The sequence below is a fragment of the Dendrobium catenatum genome, unplaced genomic scaffold (genome assembly GCF_001605985.2).
Source record: "Dendrobium catenatum unplaced genomic scaffold, ASM160598v2 fragScaff_scaffold_1427, whole genome shotgun sequence".
Lineage (NCBI taxonomy): Eukaryota > Viridiplantae > Streptophyta > Magnoliopsida > Asparagales > Orchidaceae > Dendrobium > Dendrobium catenatum.
In genome coordinates, this window is record NW_021319889.1 from 94,324 (window position 1) to 120,590 (window position 26,267).

The following is a 26,267-nucleotide window of genomic DNA, read 5'->3' on the forward strand; positions in this document are numbered from 1 at the left end:
AATAAACCCAAAAATAAATTGTTTTATAAATATTTCAGACTGGCACAAAAATCAATAAATACAAAATATTTCAAATAATATTGTATCCTAAGTTGTTTTAATAAAAATATAATAAGGTCATATTTGTATCTGTGTATCTGACGCCCATTAAATTTTTTTAAAAAGTAATATAATTTCAATATTAAAATAAATTCAATAATTTTAAATTAATAATGATACAAATTATATCATAACTCCCTCAAATATTTATATTTAAAAAATAATTCATATATTATCTCATAATTACCAAGAATATCTCATGCTTATTTATTTTTTGATAAATACAAAGAAACAAAATTTTAAGTGATTTATGTATATTGTGTTCAAGATGATATAATTTATAGATTTAATACATAAATTTAAACGTTTATTCACATGATATTTAAAACTTTGAATATCAATTTCTGTATCAGAACTTCATACCCTATCGAGATCCTCTCATTGGAACAATTATTAGGTCCGGTGACCAGACGTAGCTCTACGTTCGATCACAACTGAGTTACCCGGTATTTGCTCGGTATTGCTAGGTATTGCTTGGCAATAACGAGAAATACCGCTTTGTGAAGAGCAATACAGAGTTTTTTTAGAAAAAAACTCGGTATTGCTCGGTATTTGTCTTCACATAATGGTATTTCTTGTTATTGCTGAGCAAAATCGACAAATACGTGGTTTTGTGCCAGCTACATGGCGCGATTTAGTGCCGGCCGAACGTAACTCTACGTCCTTTCACCGGACCAAATAAAAGTTCCTCTCATTGAGCTTTGGACGTGTTAATATCTGTCTCCACTTTCACATGCCAGCGATCCCATTACCATCGTCAAACAAAAATGCAATGCTCTAGCTTTTAAATGTCTTTTCTTGGTGGAAGCCCGTCTCTAAAAAAATTATTACGTGCGAAATCTATATATGTTTATAAATTACACACATTTTATGTACAAGTTATACACATGATGTGTATGAATCATGTAGCTTCTGCACATTAGGGGTGTCAATTTCGGGTGATGGGTCGGGTTCGGGTCGAACCCGGAACTGACCCGGGTTCAATCAGGTCGACCCTAACCCCACCCAGCAACCCGGATTTTTCGGGTCGAGTTTTCGTGTCGTGTCAAATATTGGCAACCCTAGTGCACATTGAAGCCTGAAGACAAGCTATGTATAAATTCCGCACATAATAATTTCTCCCATCTCTAAAGTATCCTATTGCAACTTCCATAAGAACTGTTTGGTTGCACCCATAATTTGATTTTAGTAGGATTTCGTAAATCCTCTAAATCCGGATTTCAGAAAGCTTGAGGGGCCTAAATCCTGAAAATTGTTAGGTAACATTCATGATAAAACCTATTAAATATTGTGTGGTTGTTTGGCTATAGAGCGGATTTAACGAGCATACTCTTACTCTCAAGCCAATGAATTTCATACATCCGGCAAAAAAATAGGATTTTGAAAAGTCAAAATTTTCGTCTACGGCGGCTTTCATTTGCCATGAGATTTGGTTATGTATTATATGCCGTTTGGCATGATTTCGATCAAATCCGACCTAAATCTTGCTATCAAACAACTCCTTAGTCCAACAAAATCGGTCACAACTTCTCTTTGTTTCTCTTTTTTCCATTAGAACCATTTCTACTGTTTCTTTATCATTATTATTGTCATTAGGAGTTTCATTAACTCCATTATAAAAAATACTATATTATATAAATAAAATTTAAAGGTTAAATATATGAATAAAATAATTTTAAATATATTATATATAAATTCTCCAATTTTTTTATTTTTTTCACATATTCATCATCCTTCGCGCCTCCTTCAGGCAATTTTTTCCTTGCTTTTTCAGAAAGCTCCAGAGTTCATTCATGGTAGATACATAATGCTCTGCTCACTATTGAAGGAGAGAGAAATAGATTAAAATGGCGGTAAAAATCTGCATCTACGCCCTCCCTACTCTCTTCATTCTCGTCTCCTTCCTCTCACACACTTTTGCTTCCAAAACCCTAAACCCAGAACCAGAGCTAGCAACCCTAAGTTCTCCGCCCCTGATTTCTTTCAACACCACAATCCTAAGCCCCAACCGTACATTCGAGCTTGGATTCTTCTCCGTCGACGGTGGATCAACCTATTACCTGGGTATCTGGTACGCCTCCATTCCCATTCGCACCTACGTATGGGTGGCAAATCGCCTCGCCCCCGTGCGAGCATCGCCGCCGTCGGCTCTTCTGACCATCGCTGGCCGCCTCGCCGTCGCTGACTCCTCCAATTCCATTCTGTGGGAGTCGGAGAACTCTACTCCCGCCGCCGCAGTTCAGCTACTCGACACTGGAAACCTTGTACTACTCTCTGTCGGCGGCCGAGGAGCCATTGCGTGGCAGAGCTTCGACTTCCCCGCCGATACATGGCTGCCGGAGATGGCAGTGACGGGCAGCGTGGCGATCACGTCATGGAGAAGCCCCATGGATCCGTCTCCCGGTGAGTTCTCTCTCCGGCTTCGCCCGCCAAAATTCGGTGAGTTCGAGCTCGTCTTCAATGGCTCGGTTTCGTACTGGTGGACGGGGAACTGGACTGGGACAAGATTCACTGGCGTCCCCGAGATGACGGTGCCGTACATCTATAGCTTCAGGTTCTCAAACCCGTTCACGCCGGAGGCTGCGTTCGATTACTCACAGTCCACGTCGGCTGAGTCCGGTCTCCAGCCCCTCCTCTCGCGATTCGTCGTCGATTCCTCCGGCCAGCTGATGCAGTACACTTGGTCCCCTCAGGCGGATAGCTGGAACATGTTCTGGTCTAGGCCAGATGACCCCTGCCGCGTCTACGGCCGATGCGGTGGTCTTGGTCTCTGCTCCAGCGGCCGCAGCCTCCGGCCTTGCACCTGCCCGACGGGACTTCGCCCCGTTGATCCAACAGGGTGGAGCTCCGGCGACTTCTCCAGTGGATGCTCCCGTGACGCCCTCTGTACTGATGAGGATAGCATTTTCAACGAGATCGGCCACATCGAGCTCGATGGCGCCGTCGATGCCACTTTCTCCGACTTGAGCCGCGGCTCCTGTGAGGAATCTTGCAGGAAGAACTGCTCCTGTTTCGGTATCACCTACAACTCAGAATCTCGCATCTGCACGAATCTGTACGTGAGCGCTTACAATCTCCGCAACAGTACAGCCTCCGCGACTCTATTCATCAGGATTTCGCCGGGAAAGGTGTTATCGAAAAAGTCCAAATGGAAGGTACGAATTCTTATCATCGGCATCATCTGTGCTCTCGTTGCAAATATTGCAATCGCACCCCCCCTCGTCATCATCGTGCACCGGCGGCTTCGGCGACTAAGAAGAAGGGAAGAATACGGAGGAGAAGATGTCGGCCTGAAGGTTTTCACCTACAAGGAGCTCTCCTCAGCAACGCGCGGATTTTCAGAGAAGCTTGGGCACGGAGGTTTTGGCGCGGTTTTTCGCGGCTCGCTTCCGGATTCAACGCCGGTGGCCGTTAAGCGGCTCGAACGCCCGGGCGGTGGCGGCGACCGCGAGTTCTGCGCGGAAGTGCGCACCATCGGAAGCGTACAGCACGTAAACCTTGTCCGCCTCCGTGGCTTCTGCATAGAAGATCCACACCGCCTCCTCGTCTATGACTACATGCCCAACGGTCCCCTCAGCGCCTACCTCGGCCGCGGCTCCAAACGACCGCGGCTCAGCTGGCCGGCCAGTTTCCGCGTTGCCGTCGGCACGGCACGTGGGGTCGCCTATCTCCACGAGGAATGCCACGATTGTATCATCCACTGTGACATTAAGCCGGAGAACATCCTATTAGACTCCGATTTCACCCCTAGGGTTTCTGATTTCGGATTGGCAAAGCTGGTGGGGAGGGATTTGAGCAGGGTATTGGCGACCACACGGGGGACGCGAGGGTACGTTGCACCGGAGTGGATCTCCGGTGTGGCGATCACGGCGAAAGCTGATGTGTACAGCTATGGTATGACGCTGATGGAGATCATTGGTGGTCGGAGGAATGTGGAGGCGCCGTCTCCGCAAGCGGCTGCGGGAGATGAAGTAGGGGAAGAAGGGTGGTTCTTCCCGGCGTGGGCAGCGAGGAAGATTGTGGAGGGGGATTGGGGGGCGGTTTTGGAGGAGGAAGTGGAGGGTTATGATGGAATGGAGGCGGAAAGGGCAGCGAGAGTGGCGGTGTGGTGCATACAGGACGAAGAGGCCGCCCGGCCGACGATGGGGACTGTGGTGAAGATGCTTGAGGGGACGGTAGCGGTGGCGGCTCCTCCTCTACCGAAGATGATGCAGGCGCTCATCGCCGGCGAGTCGTTCCGGCATGGGAGTTCTTCGTCGGCCGGAGAAATTTTGGTTGAAGACGGAGCGGGGGCGGCGGGCGATTGTCGACGGTGATTTGTTAGGGTTACCCTGGGTGCAGATACCGCCGAGTCGTTGTGAATAAAGACAAAAATTATCAAAGAGGAAAGGGTGGTGCGGGTCCCACTTGAGCTAGAAGTACAGTGGCTCGTGGGAAAGCAAGGTGCCGATATTTTGAATAGTTTATTTATTTAACAGAAATGCTAAAATGACCGTAATTTCTAGGCTAGTAAATCAATGATTAACAGCCATTTTTTTTGTTTATTTAGAAGCTGCAAATGGTCCATTTTTTAATATTTTATTATAATGATATGCATCGAAATTGGATGCCAAATTTGATTGAATCATCATCCGAAATTTCAACCAATATTATTAGTACTATTGTTTTTTTTTTCCCCTTAATTTTTATGCTTGCATTATTGAATTTTATGATTATTTGAATAATTTATAATAGAAATTCGACAGCAATCTTATGATTCATTTAGGACAACATTTGTATTACGTTTAAAAGCAATTTTTTAATTTGAAAATATTTTGAACTAAAAAATTTCTATTAGAAGCTGCCTTAGAAAGAAATAAGAAAGTTATCTCAAATTGAACCTTAGATTTAGGCTTAGTTTGGGATGACTTTTTTATCGCTTCTTTTAAAAAATAGTACCAAAAATTTTTAAATTAAGAGTTTTTTTTTAAAAAAATTGCTTTATAAAATAATAAAAAAATTGTCTCAAACTAAGATTTCATTTGGGAGGGTTTTTTTATTGCCTTTTAAAGTTGCTTTTTAGTATGCAATTTGGGTTCTTTTTTTTTTAAATGTCGTGGTGCTATATGTCTGAGTGGCCAACATTGCGTACCCGCGCACCCCAATTTTATGTTTCAAAGCGCCCCAATGTTAAACGACGGAGAGTAGAGTATCACAGTTGTATATATACGATGGTGTAGAGAATCAAGACAGATGTTCAAGCACCACAACGCTCCAAATTGGTGTCGCAGCACTGCGAGATAAATTAAACAATTTTCTTTCTAATTTTTCTGAAGGGTTGCATCTCTTGGGGTTATTTTATTTGATTTTTTCTTGTATTTTGGTATGGTAGACATTGAGAATGTTGTATGTGAGAAGAGAAGAATAGGGAGAGCGAGAAAGAAGTGAGATACGTATCTCCCAATTTTTATAATGAATTTCTTGGTGTGATGTGGCTCACTGATTTTTTCCCTAATTCGAGTTTTTTCACATTAAATCCTGATGTGATTTATTTTCCGATGTTTTTATTTTTTTGCTTGTTTCGCCATCATAGTGTTTTCTCCTCCTCAGTCTCAACTTTTTTAAGCTTCTTTAAACCTGCCCTCAAGTTGAAACTTGGTAAATGAAAACACTCTTGATGATTGACATGATATTTTAGTCTTCATTTGGGACAGTTTCAAATCATTATTTTTTTCCTGTTTTGAAGAAATTTTTATACTAAAAGCAGTTTTGCAAAGCAATAAGAAAGCTATCTCTAAGCAGTAAAAAAGCCTTAGGCTTCGTTTTAGATAACTTTTGATCCCAAATTTTTCATTGTTCTTTTTTTTAAAAAAATTGAATTAGAAAATTATTTTTTTAAATAGTAGAAAAATTGTTCCAAATAAAGTTTTAAATCACCTATTTTGATAATAAGAGCTAGAATTTCTTGTATTTTCAGATTTTGGTAACCTGCTTTCTCTTCTTTTTCTAGCTTTCACTAATTTAAATGATATGCAATGTCTTTGAACTTTGAATTTTGGGGACATTATCATTGTTGTTGTCCATTGGAATGTTATTTTTGTGTAGGTTTTGACATTGTTTTGCAGGTCAGAAGATTGACTCTCCTTACCTGGGCGACTTTTGATCTCTATGATTTTGGTTTTGTATCTTGCATGCTTTGACTCTTCCTCTCTGACCAACGGTGTTCGATCACATATGGTTCTCTGTCATGGATTACACAAGTTTTAATTAAGGCTTCGTTTGGGATGGTTTTTTAGTTCACTATTTTCAAAAAATTTAAAAAAATAGTAAGAAGGTTGTCCCAAATAAAACCTAATACTTGTATTATGCGCAATCGGCCTGAGGGCCCTGTTTTATAAATTAAGGTTTAATTTGGGATAACTTTCTTATCACTTTTTAAAACAGCTTTTTAGTATAAAAATTTTTTGTTAAAATAAATTTTAGAAATTTTTATGTTAAAATTCTATTTAAGAAAGTAGTAAAAAAATTATGTAAAACTTGGGTTTCATTTGGAATAGCTTTTATGTTGTTTTATAAACAAAATTTTAGTTCAAATTCTTTTAAGGAAAAAAAAAATATATTAAAAAATTACTTTAAAAATAAATAATAAAGCTATCCCAAACTTAGGTTTCATTTAGGATGACTTTATTACTATTTTTTAAATCAACTTTTTAGTTAAAAAATTAAATTTTTCTACTAAAAAGCTACTTTAAGGAGCACTAACAAATTAAACAAACCTTATAAGAGTGAATGTAGGAAGATGAGAATTATTTTGTCAGTGATCTATATTCAAGTAAATATATTATTTTCATAATTCAAAATATTTTTTAGAGGTATTTACATACATACCACAAAAAAAATTATACATTTACAAATCTAACACCTAAAATTTTAGACTTTTTCATAAGCACCCAAAATCACAATAAAAAATACAGCCAATATTACCTTTTTAAAAATGAAATCCACATTTTCATATATATGTTTCCATGTGATTGAAACATTAAAATATTGTATAAGTAAATAAATAAGAATTATGTGCTATATATGTAAATTTCCTTAAAATCTTATTTTTTTTAGGATATATTCTATACGCAACATTTATGATTGAGACCTCCGCTTTCTTTAGTAGTTGAGGTTACTGAAAATTATATTGTTGATCATGTGTTTAACCAAGAGGATGAGTTTGAGTTCAACCTTGCGCTCCTTGTTCCCCTTATGTCATTGAACTATGATCATAAATAGGCTACTAAAGTCGGCTTATTTAATTCATCTCGTCCAAATGTGAAGAAATTTAATAATCCTTTAATAGGAAATCCTCAACATTCTACAAATGCTTCAAATGGGAACTCTAACTTAGAGTCCAATATTCCAAACACTAATAGAATCATTTTAACTGAATCATATTCCATAATTTTTTTCCTTTTTAGGATTTTACACATACGAATTTTGACTCTATCTGCATTTGATATTCGTGTAAAGTTGAGACGCTAAACTCTATATCTATCTACCGTAATTAATGAATATCCCGACACACAATAATAATCAATAAAATAGGTTTTTTTTTTAAAGTTGAAACAAAATTTACTTTACATATATAATTATTTTATTAATAAGATTTAAATATGAAGATGTTTGTTATAAAGCTTATCACTATTTTTGAAATTCTAAACTATATAAATATACTTCTAAAGCACTGTCCTTGTCCTTGATATGGCCCTCATTTCCTACTTGCTACAATCATTTCTATTCCTTCTAAGCTACTGCTAGGCTCGCATTACAACTACCAGTTGCTTGCCATTTATTATACACTTATCCCGCATATTTGTTTATGCGGATGGTCTTGCGTAGCGCTCCTGTGGCGAACTATACTCCGACTATAAGGGGCAGGGCACCCTAGGGTATGGGTAATTGAACTCTTGGTACTATACAAGCGGTCCATATAATGGGTATATAATTATGATTTTTTTTTGTTATATAATTATGATCACTAAGTTTAGGTTTCATTATGTTGTTTTATATAAAAATTATAACTCTATTTTTTAATGATGTCCGAAATGAAAATTGCAAGTCTGAGATTTCATTTGGGATAATTTTTTTTCTGCTTCTTAAAACAGTTTCTTAGTATAAAAATTTTAATTTTTTACTAAAAAGTTGATTTATAAAGTAATAAGAAAGTTGTTTAAAATAAAACCTAAGAGTATTGTGTTAGCTTTCGAACGTTATTATGATCATCCAATTTTGATGAGAAATAAGAAAGTAATGCTCAATTTAGTGAGAGATAATGAAGCAAACTTCAAATCAAAATTGAATAATATTGATGGACTCACGAGATCATAGTTTGTTTTTGATGTAATCATATCTATATAAACCACAATAACATTTTAGATGAATTGTCATAGTTTGATTGATTAAATGAATGTTGAATTGATAAACTTTTATATGTGTTCATTTCATGCAATTTTGTATGCATTTTATGTCATGTTGTGTTATATTTTGTAAACAAACATTCTCTTTTTACAACATTTTGATTTCATGTGATCTCTCAGGTAATCATTCACATGATAGGGGTGTAAGTGAGTCGAGTTGGCTTGATGTTGTATCATTAACAAGTTTGCAAACTGATCTTATCGAGTTTTGAGCTTGAATTCGATCAAGATGATGCTAAGCTCCATTACTCGTCGAGCAACTAGATTACACGCAGAATATGAAAGACGAATTGACGAAAGGAGAAATGCGAAGCACAGGAAAATCGAGGAAGACGTGTCTGCATGTGCAAACCACGAAAGAAGGAAGCATGGGAGGAAGATGAAGTGCAGGCATCTGCGCGCGCGGAAGACGAAACATGGGAATCTATGCGTGTGAACCGTGGAAGACGAAAGGGGGAGCAGCGTACCGCAGAAGGCTTGCAAGTTCATTTTTAGTGGCACAAGTCGACCTCGAGCTTGTCTTTTAGGTTTGACTCGAGGCTGAGCTCGAGTTAGGCCTGACTCGAGCCCAACTTGACTCATTTAATTTGCACCCCTAACACATACTCATTGTCATGATTTTGACACCAATAATGGTGAAGAGTTGATACTTCTTGAATCAAGAGATTTATCCAGGTCAATAGTCATCACCAAACAGTTATTATAACTCGATTCTTATAATGTATGATTCTTAAAATCACCCTATCTCTCTAGCCCAATACTTGTCGTCTCCCAATCTCTATTATAACTAGACATAGATAGTCACCGAAAGTTGATCACCCCCTAATGCTTATTGCCATTTGATATCTAAAATTTCATAATCAATGCTTCTACTTGAAATTCAAAATCACTTAATTTCTTGTCCCTTGACTTTTATTGCCATTCAAAATTTATAATCACCCATTGATCATTATCCTTCAACTCCCATCACTACTCCAATCTCTTAATATTTTAGGAGAATGATTATCCTAACCAGCCTATAGTTACCCATCAAGTCTACATCGATCACTATTTCTAATGCACTTATCGACTTTGGATCGTTTGTCAAGTCTAAGTACTCTAAATTGTCCACCGACTCCTAATCACTTAGTTTCCCTTCTTTTCAACAGAATACACTAGGCATCTTATATCATTCATTTGACTTCTAATAGTTTAGTATTTCTCCACAATGGAAAGAACATTCTAATTATTATATAACATAGTAAATTTCAACAGCTAAATATTCCCTTCACATTAGCTCTTGAAAATGATCAATTTAACTAGTTTTAGTCACCTCCATGACCTTCATGTCACACTACAACTTAATTGTATTTGTTGCTTCTCCACCTCAAGGGAATGTTGATCAGCCATCTCAAGTGACCTTTCTAGCTTTATAGCACCACTTTAACACCACCTTCAAGTTACCTATCTTCACCCTCAGGGTAGGACTAATCCGAACATCTCCAATAATCTCCACAACCTTCGCACACCACTCTATCAGACTATCATCACCTTCAACTCCAAGAGAGGAATGCCTCAACCATATTAAGATTTCGTTTGGAACGACTTTCTTACTGCTTCTTAAAGTAGCTTTCTAGTATAAAAACAAAAAGTTTTATACTAAAAAACTATTTTAAGAAATAGTAAGAAAGCTGTCACAAACGAAGCCTAAGTTAAACTTGTAACTCATGCTTGATAATAGTGAAGCATGTTTTAATGGAACAAAGTCTTGTGATTTTTTTCTTTTCAAAATTCTCACATAAAAATTCTATATGTTATTCATCATAATTTATCTCTCTAATCAAGCTTGAGCTGTTATTCATAGTTATATCATCAAAATTCCCTCAATCTATGACTTCTCACCTGCAAAAATACTAAATAAAAAAACCACTAAATCGAATAAATATTATATTTATTAAATACTTTTATTACTTGAGCAATTCAATTGTCAATATAAGATTAAATTTATTAACTAATTAAACAAACAAATTTTCTAATATATTTATTAATTTATTCTCTCTCAAATCAGGAATAAACAATAACCAAAAATTTTGGTGCAAAATTTAGTTAGGATAAGAAGTTTAAATATATGCCATTTTTTTATGCCAGTTGAAATTACACTTATTTTATAAATTAAAAATAAAAATATTTTATAAAACATTTAATTTATTTTCTTTAATTTGTAATAATTATTTGAGACTTTTGAACTAATTAAATATAAACTCACAAATACATCGCATATATAATATTCAAACTCAAAGTTTATTGATTGATTGCCTGTCAATGTATAATTTTACGTCCAGATTGTGAGTGTACATAGCGTATAACATGAACTTAATACGTGCGGGATCTAGACGTAATTCTACGTCCGGGCTGTGAGTGTTCATAGTATATACACACCGTATATTTTTATACAATGTGTATATTTATGCATATTGTGTATGCTCACACTCCTAACTTAATTCTACGTTCGAAGTCCGCATAAAATAATTTATCTCGACCAACATATCAAGATGAGTTGTGTTATTTTTTTTAATTGATTATCTAGTTGCGCTAACAGGCAAGTGTCATGGCCAAATATTATTCGGTGTGACCAAACCGTACGCGTCACATCACCCAATATATAATGCATTGGGTGACGTGACACGTCTCTAATGATTCGGATACACACTTAGGCTTCGTTTGGAATAATTTTCTTATTATTTTTTAAAACAAATTTTAGTAATAAAATTAATTTTTTTTTTTATTAAAACTCCTTTTTAAGAACCAATAAAAAATCAGTACCAAACAAAACAAAGTTAATAAAATTTCCGTCGTGGCTGCGCCACAGGAACCCAGGCCTGTAGCGTAGGTTAACGTGGACAAAGAGTAACCAGCACCTCTTACCCGCGCGCACGCTCCAAATTCTTCCTCAGTCGGTCAAGCCGCCAGTGGAGAGCAAGTCACAGATCATGCCGACACCCGGTTCTCCTTTTGGCCGCGGAAACCCTAGCTCCGGCGGATCAAGGACGCCGAATGATCGTGACCCGTCGAGGAGCCCGCTCTATTCCGTTAATCCGTCCGCCGACGACAAATCTTCATCCGCCAGCCGCAATCCCTTTGCCGTTGCTGTGAGGTTCGTGGGCGCATGCTTCGCTCCGACCATGGGCAGATCGACCAACGAGATTTTCTCCGATGGCTTCAAGTCTGGTTCCCGTAAGTTTCAATCTCAGCCATAAGTTTGTTGGAATGAGCCGATTTTTTGTTCTTTTTGAGGGAATAGTAAACATTTTTTCAAAATTGTGGAGGCTGAGAAGAGGTTACGCAAACAGATTTTATAGAGGAAACAGTTGCTCTTATTTAATGAAAATCTGTGGTTTTGTTGATCTTTATTAGAAACATCAGCTTCGGGAAGTAATAACGGAAGCTTTCAAGGCAAGGTAAGGAGGTTGTCAGCAAGTGGGATCTACAGCAGTTCATCTCAGAGTGAGCCTGGAGGTATGCGGTTTACCATGGCAGAAATTAACAAGGCTACAAAGAACTTCTCCCCTTCTTTGAAAGTTGGCCAGGGTGGATTTGGAACGGTGTACAAGGGAAAGCTTGATGACGGCATGCTTGTTGCAGTGAAACGTGCCAAGAAGGCAAGACTTGTTGTTTTGGGATGGAATGGTAGTGTATTATATTGACTAATGCCGAGTTGCTGTCTTTTTGAAATGTTTGTGCAGAGTATGTATGATAAACAAATGGGGACGGAATTCCAATCTGAAGTTCAGACTTTGGCAAGAGTAGAGCATTTGAATTTGGTTAGGTTTTTGGGATATTTGGAGTTTGATAATGAGAGGATTCTTGTAGTTGAGTATGTGCCTAATGGAACTCTTAGAGAACATCTTGACTGTAAGTTTTCTCTTGTTTCTTTAACAATAATCTAGTTTTGGCTGCATGATTTTTAATGTTTGGAATGTATGTTTGCTAGTAGCTTCTCATATTCTACTGAAATATGCAGGCTTGCATGGAGATTGCCTTAATCTTGCGGCACGCCTGGATGTAGCAATAGATGTTGCTCATGCTGTGACTTATCTCCATATGTATGCAGGTATGTTAAATTTGGGAAAATTCTGGTTTTGTCTCATGGCAACTGACATAAAAATATAAAATCTTTCTTCATGATACTTTCTTTTTCAACACATAATGAACAATTGAATGAAGTATGTTATAGATAGTCATAAAAAGTGGAATGGAGTTAGCTTTAAAGAAGATGTATTAATATATGGCTTGGGTCCATATGAGATTATTATTTAGCTGTATTTGGCAAGTTATTGGGATGTTGCCATTATTTGTTCAACAAATCTTTTTGTTATAATTCGGAAACTCATAGAATACTAATTGTTTAAGATGATCCATTTACACACCAATATTTAAGAGTAAAAGTAGTGTTCAAAATTATGCTAACTATAGAGGAATTAAAATTATGAGTCATACAACAAAGCTATAGAAAAGAATGGAACATAAACTTAGAAAAATTGTGTCAATTTTAGAGAATCTACAGCTTAGTTTCATTCCAAGAAGATCTACATTGTAAATAAGTTTTATGTTAAAGAAAATTGATGGAGAAGTATGTAGAGCAAAGAAATGATCTTCATATAAATTTTATTTATTCTAAGAAGGTGTGATCAAGTACTATGATAATTGATTTGGTGCACATTAAGGTAGAAAATTTTGTGTGAAAGGTATGTTGATTTTATTAAATATATGAATAATGTTGCACTCACTAGTATTAATAGTTGTGTTGTGACCTATTCGTTTTCAATTATTGTAGGTTTACATCATAAATCAACCTTATGTCAATATTTTTATATTGGTTATGAATATCCTTATAAAGGATATTTAAAATGAGGTGTCTTGGCTTAAATTTTTTGCATAGTATTTAATTTTAACTGGTAAAACATCCATTTAAACGTGTGCAAAATTAGAACAGTGGAAAAGTTGTTTAAAAGTTATATGACTTGAATTTAGTGAAATAAAAATTGAGTATATGATATATAATTTTAGTTAATGTGTATAAATAATCATCAAACAATATTATTGGAAGATTAGATGATACCTAAATGTGATATGCTTAAGTATTTGTTAGGAAACAAGTGTAGGAATCAAAGAGATCTTGGCTGAAATTTAAAATTTCAACAAGGTTCAAGCAGATTTGAGATAAATATCGTGGAAAAACACTAGGGAAACTTGATAATTAATGAAAAGCGAAAAAAAGCAAACAAGATACAATGGATCTTCAATTCAAGAGGAAGACCCGGCTCTCCCAAACCCTAGCCGACGGCTAGAGCCTAAACAAATCTATTTCAAAATCAACAAAAACATTTCATAATCCTAACCCTTATCATTCCCCTCTATTTAGAGAATACAATTATAATGATAATTAATAAACAACCCCCTTCCAAACTTAATTCCCCCCTAAACTGCTCCCTCATTTTAAGTTTTGAATTCAAATAATAGCTCCCACAAGGGGGCTAGCGGCTGCTTGGTCCACCCGTAGTAAACTAGGGGCCGATCAAGCACTTAATCGGCTGGACAGGTCTAACATTACCCCCTCTCAAAGAATCACCTTATCCTCAAGGTGGAAGTATGGAAACTGATGCTTCACCCTCTCATATGGCTCCCAGGTGGCGTCATAGTCCGATAAGTTCTTTCATTTTATCAGAACCTCCTTGGTTCCTTCTTCTCCCTGTCAAACCCCTCTTAACTCCAGTAGTTCTATTAACATCTTTAAATCCTTTGTCAGTGTCATAAGTAACGCTGAGCTCACTACATGATCACCCCCTCCCCCCAAATATTTTTCTTCTGTTGTGGCATGTGGAACACTGGATGTATAGTAGCGATGATAGTAGTCTCAAGCGGTACGCCACTATTCCAATCCTCTCCAATACCTTATATGGGCTAAAGCACCTTGGGGATAGCTTCTCATTCCTCCTGTTGGCGACCATCCTCTGTTTGTAGGGCCATAGCTTTAAGAACATCTTATCTCCCACTTTGAAATGGATGTCCTTCATATGTCCATTTGTCTGCTACTTCATAATTTATTATGCCCTTAATAAGTGTCTTTTCAATTCTTCCAACACCCTATCTCTTTCCTCCAAGTACTGATCTATTGAAGAGATTAGTGCGCTCCTCTACCCAAAATACACTATGTGTGGAGGGTCTCTTCAATATAACACTTTGAAAGGAGTCGTATGGGAAGTTGAGTGATATGAAGTGTTATAACAGTACTCTGCCCATGCTAGCCACTTAGCCCACCGCTGAGGTGTTTCTAAAGTAAAACATCATAGGTAAGTCTCCAGACTCCTGTTTACTACCTCCGTCTGTCCGTTTGTCTGGGGGTGATAAGCGGCGCTCCTCTTTAGGACTGTTTCCTACAGTCTGAATAACTCTCTTTAGAAATGGCTAAAAAACACATCATCCCGACCATAAATTATCGACTATGGAATCCCATGCAATCTGACCACCTCTCTGATGAAGGATGCTTCCATTATCACTGTCGTGTAAGGGTGTCGTAAGGGAATGAAATGAGCATATTTTCTCAACCTGTCAACCACCAATAGAATCACTGTAAACCCCTCAGATTGGGGTAAACCATCTATGAAATCCATGGTGACCATCTATGAAATCCATGGTGACCTCCTCCCACACTTTGTCTGGAAGAGCCAAGGGTTGAAGTAATCCCCCTGGAGCCATCGCCATATACTTGTTTCTCTGACATACCTCACACCTAGACACCAGCTTCTCCACATCCCTATGCATTTCCTCCCAATACAATTCTGATGTCAATCTCTTGTATGTCTTCTGCACACCATAATGTCCCCCAATAACGCTCCAATGAAACTCCTGCAGCAGGTGAGTAATATGAACTGAGGTTCGTGGCAGCACAAACCTCCCCTAGTATAATAGTCTCTTCCCTTCTAGATAATAGCCAGGGGGGCTATTCTCATCCTTTAGTAGAAAGCCAGGGTGGCTATTCTCATCATTCAGTAAATCCGTCCTAATCCGCCTCAGCCCCTCATCTTATATATTCTTCTCCTTAATAGCCCCTTCCCCCCCCCCAAAAAAAAATAATAAATAAATAAAATCTAGCATCAGAGGTATTGAAATGACTAACTCTTGGAGCTCCCCTATGCATCTGGATAAGACATCAGCTGCTTTGTTCTCTAGCCCTAGTTTATATTTGATCTCAAAGTCATATCATAATAGTTTTCACAACCACCTCTGATGCTCCTCAATCACCATCCTCTGCTCCAGCAAGTACTTCAAGCTCTGCTGGTCTGTCCTGACGATTAAATGTCGACCCAACAAGTAAGGTTGTCACTTCTGAATAGCTAGTACAATGACCGTCAATTCTCTCTCATAATTTGACTTCGGTCATACTCTAGCTGTCAATACCTGGCTGAAGCAGGCTATGGGTCTGTGATTTTGCATGTGCACTGCTCCCAATCCATATCCTGAGGCATTAGTCTCTACTTCAAACATCTGGTTGAAATCGGGTAGGGTCATGACCGGGATCGTGGTCATGGTTGTCTTCAATCTCTCGAAGGCCTGAGTGGCTGTCTCTCCTCACAAGAAGTTTTTCTTCTTCAACTGTTCTGTCAGAGGCCAAGCTATGGTATTATATCCCCTCACGAATCTCCTATAGGTCCCAGACAATCCTAAAAAGCCCCCTCAACTCCCTCAAATTTCTAGGTATAGGCCATTTCAGCATTGCCTCAATATTGGCCTGATCAATTTCCAACTCTTCCTGGGATATCATGTGCCCCAAGTACTCCACACTAGCCTTTGCAAAATAACATTTCTTCATATTAATCCTTAGTTGATGCTCCTATAACACTTCTAAGCTTGCGCTTAGATGCTCTTCACTGGACTTGTTGTATACCAGGATGTCATCAAAGAAAACTAGAACAAACTTATTGAGGTAAGGCCAGCCACCTTATTCATGAGGGATTGGAATGTAGCAGGAGCGTTGGTGAGGCCAAACAGCATCATCAAGAACTCATAGTGTCCCTCGTGTGTCTTGAAAGCTATCTTCGGACCATCCTCCTCTCTCATCTAGATCTGATGGTACTCGGACTTCAGGTCCATCTTCGTGAATACTGCTGCTCCGCAAAGCTTATCTAACAACTCATCTATCACTAGAATAGGAAACTTGTCTGGCACATTTTTCTTATTCAGGGTTTGATAGTCCACACAAAATCTCCAACTTCCAGCCTTCTTCTTGACCATAAGAATTGGTCTAGAAAAGAGGCTCACGCTCGGCCTGATGATCCCTACCTCCAACATCTCCTGGATCGGCTTCTCAATATCATCCTTCTGGATCTGGCGATAGCGTTAAGGCCTGGCATTAATAAGTGGTACCCACTCCCTCAGCGTGATGGCATGCTCATGTCCCCTCTGTGGTGGCAATCCCTGGGGTGGATGAAAAATCTCACAAAACTGTTGTACGATCGGCTATATTTGAAATAGGGATCCCACCTCCCCTCTGATACCCTCCAAACTTTGTAGCTCCATCAAAATTCCTACTCCCATCTTCTATATGGTCATTATCATGATTTTTAGAGACACCATGGCTTTTGAGAGCTTTGCATCTCCTTTGATCACCATCTTTCTCCCTTTCACCATCAGCTCCATTATCAGCGTCCCCCAATTCTCCTTGGTAACGGTAAGTCCTAACAAGTGATACCCCCTCCCTTAGCGTGATTCCGTGCTCCTGTTCCCTCTGTGGTGGCTGAAAAATCTCACAAAACTATTGTACGATCGACTATATTGAAAGAGGGACCCCCCCCCCTTCTCTTCCTCCCCTCTGATCCCCTCAAAAACTCTGGAGCTCCACTAGAATTCCTCCTCCCACCTTATGTATGGCCCTTACCATGATTTTTGAGACACAATGGCTTTGGAGAGCCCTGCATCTCTAATCACCATCCTTCTCCCTTCCACCATCAGCTCCATTGTCAGCGTTCCTCAATTCACCTTGGTATCCCTCAGGTCTGCAGTTATCTCATCCCCAGGATGACATTAGTGCCCTACTCCAATGGGAGAAAATCCTCCTCACTTGGATCCCCTATATAGTAAGGATCACTCCCATATACACCCCTCTACTTGTCTCCATCTTTTCAGTCCCCATAATCACCTCATAACACCATGTGTCCACTAGTTTCATCCCCTATTGGTCTATGACCTGGTCTGAGATTAAATTGTGGGTAGCCCCACTATCTATCAATATCGCTACCTCCTTGTTTGTTATTTCTCCTCTCATCTTCATAGTATGATTTTGAGTAATTCACAACACTGAGTTCAAGGAGACCTCTGCCATGTCTAAATACAGTTTTTCCTCCTTCGCTGATGCCTCACTCCCACCTCTCTCCTCAACTTCCTCGTCATCACAAACTCTGAGAACCTGAAAAGTTTGATCCTTACGCCTATGCTCCGGCGTGTATTTCTCATCATATCTGAAACATAACCCCTTTTCTTATTTATTATGCACATCCTCTTCTATGAGTCGCTTGAAGTTACCCCCAGGCGATCTCCATCTCTCTTCTCCCAATGAGCTTCTCTTTGAAAGGATATTTTCTAGGTTCTAGGTGCTAAAGTTTTAAAGGTACTCATGTAGGGTCCTCCCACGATGTTGTTTCTACTGGCCTTCCGCCTACTATATTTTTCCTCCACTCTCTGAACAATCTTCATCGTCTCTTTCAAACCCCTAGGCCTCAATACCCTGAGCTCTACCCGTATGTCCTCCCTAAGCCCCTTCATGAAATTCCCCTCCAATCCTTCCTCAGAGATTTCCCTCAGTCTCTCTGACAGTAACTCAATTTTTCTTGGTACTTCATAACTGTCCCCTCCTGATTTAGGGCATAAAACTACTCATGAAGGTCTTCTTTTGAAATGGCTAGGAAACATTGCAACAAGCACTCCTTAAATTCTCTCCATGAGTAAATCACATCCCTAGCCTCCCCCCAAATATAGACCCGCTGCCATGAGTTTTTCATATTTTGTCAGTCCGTTGATAGCAAAGTAGAATTCCACCCAGTACATCCAACTCTGGGCATCCTCCCCTTCAAAGATTAGCATCTTTAGCTTTCTCGATCTCTCATGTAGTGGTGTTGTGATTCCCCCCTTCCTTCCTCCCTTGGTTGAGTTGACCCCATGGCTCACTCCAATCATATCCGGGTAGTCTCCCGAAGGGTTCGACCTCCCTCCTCCTTACTATCCTCCCTTTGAAATATCCCAATCTGCCCACCAACAGAGCCCAATATTGTGATCATTAATGGAAAACACTCTCCTATTCATTATCATCCTCCTGAATGTCATTTCTTGTTGGTTCCACCCTAGAAATCATCGGTGATGCTTTCGACTGTATCTCAAGCATTTTTTTTATCATATCCTCAAAGTTTTCAAAGTGATTCTCAATGGCTGAGAGTCTTCCCTCCACCCCGGAATATTTTTTCTCTACCCCGGCCTTCAATTGTTTCATGTCGCCTTCCAACGCATCCATCTTCTTTGTTGCTATTAATTGGATCTAGTCTCCAATCGCAAAACCAGCGAAGGCAGCTTATTTTTCCGCCCAAGAAAGCGCTTTGATATCAATTTGTTAGGAATCAAGTGCATGAATCAAAGAGATCTTGACTGAAATTTGGAATTTCAATAAGGTTCAAGAAAATTTTGAGATAAATCCCATGACAAAACACTAGAGAAACTTGTTAATTAATGAAAAGTGAAAGAAAACAAACAAGATACAATGGATCTTCAATTTGAGAGGAAGACCCGGCTCTCCCAATACCTAGCTGGCCGCCAGAGCCCAAAGAAACCCAAAAGAAAACTCAAATTAAAAAAAAACATAACATAGCCCTAACCCTAATCATTCCTCTCTATTTAGAGAATACAATTATATTGATAATTACTAAACAACTCCTCTTAAACTTAATTCCCCCCTAAATTTCGACTCCTTTTATGTTTTGAATTCAAATTATGGGCCCACAAGGGGGGTCGACAATTGATTTTTCCGCCTGTAGTAAATTAGGGGCCAGCCAAGCACTTGGGCCCGCTGGACCGGTCCTCCTTGGACTAGTCTAACAATATCCTTGATCGCTCAAGTGAAAGAATAAAGATATAGATTTGTATATTACTTTTGGAGTTAATGTTAGATGACTAAGATGGAGAAGTACCTTAAGGGTAGTTTCAGAAAAGGATGTCATACAGACTTAAATATAAATTTTATAAATTTATAGTTATATTATGTTGTTCTATGTGTCCGATTGATGGGTAGAAAAAAATTACTAATATCATAGGGCTTGTTTGGGATTACTTTTGCATTTTATTTTTGTTTTTATATTTAAAAATATATTTGTTTGGCATGTTCTAAAATTATTATTTTTAAATAGTTCCAAGTTATTTTGAAAAATAATGAAAATAATTTTTAGGTGTTTTAAGATCATTGTCGTCACCACCATTACTACTATGTATTGCTAGCAACCATCGTCAGCCTCTGCTATCATTACCTTGTCTATTGTTCTGCAATCCTATTGGTAATTGTCATCATCACTAAATGAATAAACAAAAATAATTTATTTTTTAAGATGAATAACATTGTCAAAATATAAACAATAAACAATAAAAAGTTTTTTTAAAAAAAACCTCTTGGTTAAGTACAGTAGAAATGGAAATAATAAGATGAATATTGTGACAAAATTAGGAAGGATAAATTAATGAATAATTATATTAGAAGAAAAATTAAATGAAATATATTAAAAATAAGTTCATTGAAAATGTATTTAAGTGGTTTGAACAACATGAAGAGAAGAAAATACACTACTTAGGTAGATGGGGATTTGTGTCAAAGGATTAGAAATTGGTAGATATACATAGAAGTTGTGCAGAAATGATTTGCGAAGAATATGTTGACACCTCTTATATTATTCAACAAGGACAAATAAAAAATTAAGATTCATAAAGTAGGCCCAAAATAGTGTTGATAAGGCTAAATAGTAAACCATAAATATCATTTGTAAAGGTCATCAAAACATTAGCTTTTATGCTAGGTGTGTCAAAATGGGTTTTCAGGTCGGATTGGGCTCAAAATCGACTTGTTCTCATTTCATCCAATCTAAACCGACCCGATTGCATAAACGGGTCAAAAATTTAAACATGAATCCGACCCGCCCTAAATCCAAGTCGACCCAACCCGACACGACCGCACGTGGAGCACGTTGGGATCTGCAGGGGGCCAAAAGTAGAGCGGGACGCTGGGGGCCCGCGTGATGCCGTGCTGCCTACGACTGGTGCGGGTAGGACATGGGGCAGCGCGAGCGGGACGCATGCATACTCTAGCTGGGCACGTTGGACGTAGTGCGGGAGTAGGGTACGAGTTGGGCCCCCCGGGTCCATCTACCGAATCAAATGCCGGGATTGCGGGTCACTCCGGGTCATTTTCAGGTTGGCGGGTTGACCTGAACCTATTTTTCAAACATGTTGAAAATCAGAACTCAAATCTGACCCATTTGTTAAACGGGTCAACCCGAAACCAAATTTCCAGATCGGATTCGGGCTGTCATAAATTGACAACCGATATTTTATACAGAAGAAAAAATGTGTACTTCCTGGATATGCATGCATACAAAACTATGTCTCATCTTATAATCAATGGCTTTATCACATTTGTTTGGGATCAGATAAACAGATAAACTAATCAGCTTTTAAGCTTGTGCATCTTCCATTCTTAAATCTTTCAAACAGATAAAAATGACAAATTTCATATTTCACTTGTAAAAAACGCATGGATTGATTTTCAATTCTAAATTAAGCTAAAGAGGAACTTAATCGTCCCACATGCCTTCAGATCGTTTGTAAGTGTCCATGCAAAGCTTTAGAACATGAATGCATCACATTTAAGTAGAATTGTATCCATACTACAGCCACATTGAAAGTTGAAACTCAATACTCTGATTTATCCATATAATGTGATTTGCCAAAACCGAGTACTCTTCTCCCTAACCACCAGAATGTACAATTGCTTCATTCCAACTCAAAATAATAATAATAATAATTCTAACCTTATGTTTTTTGCAGATCATCCTATCATTCACAGAGACATTAAATCTTCTAACATTCTTCTCACTGAAAATTTTCGAGCTAAAGTTGCGGATTTTGGCTTTGCACGTCTTGGTGCAACTGAGATAGATGCCACCCATGTTTCAACCCAAGTAAAAGGAACCGCTGGGTATCTTGACCCTGAATATCTCAAAACATATCAACTCACGGAGAAAAGTGATGTATATTCCTTTGGGGTACTACTGGTGGAATTGATATCAGGAAGGCGCCCAATCGAGCCTAAAAGGGATGTCAAAGAGCGTCTCACTCCCAGATGGGTATGTTTAAAGTTCCATCTCAATCCATATTATTTTACTTGGGATTTTTACTGGTACAATAGTCTAAATTTATTAGTATATCCAAATTTTTTGATATTTTTGGTACATGACCCTAAATTATTTTAAATCAGAAGCAATATTTCTTTTAGATTTTCTAAGAGAATAACACAAAAATTCACCTATGAAAATAAGCAGATTAGATGAGCTGATGTAGAGCCATCAAATACCAAAACCGACCTATAAGTAAAATTGGATTAGATCTGGATATGATGAAATTTACTTGGTTGATCCTGGTTGTGCAGATTAGAGCCCTTGCTGAGATCTAGTTCTAGGGTTAGTTAAATTGTGTAAGGTTAAAGTTGTAATGAGAGTTAACTGAATGCCATGTTAATAAGAAGATTTAGATTAAGGTTTTGTTTGGTACAACATTTTTGTTACTTTCTAAATTAATTTTTTAGTTCAAAAAAATTTTGAACTAGAAATTTTTGTACTGAAAAGATGTTTTAAAAGGTAGTAACAAACAAAGCTTAAGTTGATAGGTATGCTATATTAAAAATTTGCTGTGGCATACAACTTGTGTTTTTGATGGCATGCAAAAAAAATCTCTAATTTATTTATTTATTTTTACATTAGTAGGCATTTCTTAGGAAGCACTTACACGGACAAATTATGGCTCTGTTTGGTTTGAAGGAATTCAAAGATAGGGAATGGAAACGAAATGAAAAAAAGGAAATGATAAAGGAAATCAATTGAAATTTAATTTCACCGACTTATTTAATTGAGAAGTTGAGTGAAGAAATATTTTTCCTTTCTTGTTTGTTTGAGAAATTAAATTTTTATTTCTTGTGAGGTTACATATATCAACCATGATTTGATAGTTTTTTCTTCAAATTTTTTATTAGGGTTTAGAATGGTATTGTCAATGGGAGGAAGCATTTGCTCACATTTTCTCAATAATTTATGTATGAATTACTTTGAAATGAAATATGCAATATAAACTTGTAAAGTAAAATGCATTTATATTTCATTCCTTCAAGCCAAACATACCAGGAAATAGAAATACAAACGATAAAAGAATTGAATCAAAATTAGCTTTCACCCACTTATTTGGTTGAAGATAAATTGAAAGTATTTTTATTTTTTTATTGAAAAATTAGGCTCATGCTTCATTTGAGGAGGAAGTATTCAAAGTCAAAGTGATGCACTCATAAAATTTTCTTCCCTCAGGTCAAATAGAAAATTGTCACTTGAAAAATCCATTCATTCAACGTTCTAAGGTAAATCCAATTAACTAATACTTACATTGGAGTTAGTTATAAATCTAAACTAAGCCTTCGTTTGGGACACCTTTTTTATTACTTCTTAAAACAGCTTTCTAATACAAAAATTAAAATTTTTTGTACTAAAAAACTGTTTTAATACTCATTTGACCTCCAATTCCCTCAAATCAAACATAATCAACTCAATGCTATTGAGTGCTTCATGCAAAATACTCATTTGACCTCATAAATTAATGAACAGGCAATGAAAAAGTTCATGGATGGAGATGCCATTCAAGTACTAGATCCAAATCTTCCTCAGACCCCAGCAGCCACTCTTGCCTTGGAGAAAATCCTGGAGCTCTCTCTTCAATGCCTTGCTCCAACCAGACAGAGCAGGCCTAGTATGAGAATGTGTGCTGAGATTTTGTGGAGCATTCGCAAGGATTTCAGAGAACTATGGTCTTCAGATGAACTCTCCCAGACCTCTCAGGTAAAGTCTTCTCTGGAGTAAAAGATCTGAACCATTCATTTGGGCCTTTTGAAGTAAATTCTTTTGTGTCTTTCTAGCTGATTGGAGGTTTGTATATTGTGTGATTTAATATGTATAGTTCTAGTTGATAAATGTGCACACCCATAAGTAATTCTTTTATATGTGATCAAAATTTTTAGTTAAAATAATCTCACAGTTCTTCTCAGTGGAAGATTGATGAGCATATATATTATAGGGTGAACAGAGCATTTCTGTATATTTCATGTGTATTTTGATTAATATTTCTATTGAGAATGCTTATGCCTGTGAATATTAGTATGTTCATTTCATATTTCATAGAGAATAGATACTTTTTTTTTTCTTTAGGAAAGGGTGAAAAAACATTATGGAGAATTAATGAAAACATTACATGATTGTTACATAAGCTATTTTTGAATAGATTGGATTGAATGTTTTCCTTGCAATTTTTTATTCTTTAATAAAAATTTCTTTTAAAAAAATGATTCCTAATTATATTAAAAGATCTTTTTATTCCCTCAAAATTTTAAACAACAACAACATTAAGCCTTTGTCCAACTATATGGGGTAATAATTTTTCTCAATTGTGTTCTGTTAAAAGTTAAATTCTCGTTTAAATCTAATAAAGAAAGATCATTTCTAATATTTTCTAACTAAGTCTTTTTAGGTCTATCTCTACTTTTTCTTAATATAAGTCAAATCTAATACCTCTACTTTCCTAGCCGGGTCATCGGAAGGCTGTCGTTTTATGTGACCAAATAATATAAGGCGATTATCTCTAATCTTATATTCTGTTGGAGCTACTCCAACAATTTCATGTATATGCTCATTTTGTATTCGATCTCTAAGGGTGAAGCCATTCATCCACCTAAGCATCCTCATCTCTGCAATACTTAACTTAGTATTATGTTTCTCTTTTAATGGTCAACATTCGGTGCCATATAGAACTTTTCCTTAAGTTTGAGGGGGTTTTTCAATCACACAACATGCTCGATGCATTCCTCAACTTCAATCATCCAACTTAAATTATACTAATAATATCCCCATTTATTTCACCATCACTCAGAACAATAGATCCAAGATATCTAAAACATGTACTCTCCCTCAAATTTTTAAAAAGGAATCAAAATAGTTTGACTTTAAGGATCAAAATTGTCATTTAATATAATTGGGATTATTTTAATCTCTTATAAAGAGTTAATGGATCATTTTGATTATTTTTTTATATTAAAAATATTCAGCTCTATAACAGAAGAATAAATTTAAGCTCATTCCTTTTGCGCTCGGCCGGCTCAACCTCTACAGTGGCCATTGCAAAACAGTTGGAGTTCTCTCCAACATGGAAGAATATTTCTCACATGACTCACATTATTCTAATCAGACAAGAGAAAGCATATCCATCTCCCCCTCGCTTCTAACTTCTAACCGTTCTTCGTCTTCCCCCATTCGGCAGATTTCTTCAGCTTCTCAAGCTGGAGACAGTTTTACTTCCCATAAAAATCGTATTTTTAAATATACTTTCCACGACAGAAATGGAGTTCTCTGCTGGCCGGCCACATCCTCTCTCTCTCTCTTGATCTCTCTTGATATATATATGTTAACGCATAGCCACCACCTGTGATATACTGACTCCATGGAAAGAAAGGAACATAAGGAGGAGAAGGCGTCAAGCAATGAGGCTGAGTCGCCGGAGCCAGCCGCCGTTGGTGACGACAGCATTGGCACTTCATCTGTATATGCCGGTGGCCGATACTATGAGTGCGTCTTTTGCCGGAGAGGCTTTTCGACGGCGCAGGCGCTCGGCGGCCACATGAACATACATCGGAGAGATCGACCGAGGATTCGGCCGGCGGTGGCGACTGCGGCGAGAAGAGAGGAGGGTAATTACCATCCTTACTTACAAGAGCAATGGCATCCGCCAACGCCAACAAAAGAGAATTACATCGTCTATTTTCCTGGATCGTCGTCTTCAACGGAGTCGAAGAGTCCACGAGATCAGATGGCGTCGGAGAAGAAGATTGCGGACGGGGAAATGGAGGATTTGGATTTGGAGCTTCGCCTTGGTCATGGTGGAAGGCATGGCGGACCATGAGCATTTTCATCCATAACTAGTCTTATTTTGATTATTTATGATTGGTTTCAAATATTTCTGTTTTTTTTTTTTTTAGTGTTATGTGAGATGTTAACTCTGTTTATCATAATTTTATTAAAATGATTTCTAAGACATTATCTTGATTTTTTTCTTCTTCTTTAATTCTTTAGAATTTTTGATTCACTACAGAAAATCTGCTATTACCGTCGGACTTTCCGGCGAATATATATGCGCTGAAAACAGCGGTGGCCTAAGATGCGGAATGTACGTCAGTAATGTTACGGTGGAATTTCTTTCAAATATATATTCGTAATCAAAATTTTGTAATGAAATGTTGACATTACTCTGAATCCACTCAATTAATCATTTAGAAATAAGATATCACACAATATTAATTTTGCGAGGTACTCACTCTTTAAGAAGATCTCAATAGTCTCCGACTATTTAAAAGTC

General features: G+C 37.7%; 3 protein-coding genes across 3 annotated transcripts; all 3 read left to right on the forward strand.

Moving 5' to 3' along the window:
- The first annotated feature begins 1,810 nt into the window (after positions 1–1,810).
- LOC110111128 (G-type lectin S-receptor-like serine/threonine-protein kinase SD2-2) lies at positions 1,811–4,622 on the forward strand. Its single transcript, XM_020842867.2, has one exon. The coding sequence runs from the start codon at positions 1,947–1,949 to the stop codon at positions 4,413–4,415; it is 2,469 nt and encodes an 822-aa protein (XP_020698526.1). The 5' UTR covers positions 1,811–1,946; the 3' UTR covers positions 4,416–4,622.
- A 6,768-nt stretch (positions 4,623–11,390) lies between these two features.
- On the forward strand, positions 11,391–24,028 carry LOC110111123 (calmodulin-binding receptor-like cytoplasmic kinase 2). Its single transcript, XM_020842862.2, has 6 exons — positions 11,391–11,756; positions 11,937–12,181; positions 12,266–12,434; positions 12,544–12,633; positions 21,654–21,952; positions 23,474–24,028. Exons 1-6 carry the CDS (start codon positions 11,513–11,515, stop codon positions 23,723–23,725), a joined length of 1,299 nt encoding a protein of 432 aa, XP_020698521.1. The 5' UTR covers positions 11,391–11,512; the 3' UTR covers positions 23,726–24,028.
- A 706-nt stretch (positions 24,029–24,734) lies between these two features.
- Positions 24,735–25,913, forward strand: LOC110111131 (zinc finger protein GIS-like). The gene has a single exon (XM_020842871.2). It carries the CDS (start codon positions 25,356–25,358, stop codon positions 25,812–25,814), a length of 459 nt encoding a protein of 152 aa, XP_020698530.1. The 5' UTR covers positions 24,735–25,355; the 3' UTR covers positions 25,815–25,913.
- Positions 25,914–26,267: the final 354 nt, after the last annotated feature.

What these genes read in the sequence shown, in the direction of transcription:
- LOC110111123 (XM_020842862.2), top strand. Translation starts at nt 11,513, where the DNA reads ATGCCGACACCCGGTTCTCCTTTTGGCCGCGGAAACCCTAGCTCCGGC. An exon ending in TGGCTTCAAGTCTGGTTCCC is followed by an intron (nt 11,757 to 11,936) that starts GTAAGTTTCAAT and finishes GATCTTTATTAG; the next exon opens with AAACATCAGCTTCGGGAAGT. An exon ending in TCTTAGAGAACATCTTGACT is followed by an intron (nt 12,435 to 12,543) that starts GTAAGTTTTCTC and finishes TGAAATATGCAG; the next exon opens with GCTTGCATGGAGATTGCCTT.
- LOC110111131 (XM_020842871.2), top strand. Translation starts at nt 25,356, where the DNA reads ATGGAAAGAAAGGAACATAAGGAGGAGAAGGCGTCAAGCAATGAGGCT.
- LOC110111128 (XM_020842867.2), top strand. Translation starts at nt 1,947, where the DNA reads ATGGCGGTAAAAATCTGCATCTACGCCCTCCCTACTCTCTTCATTCTC.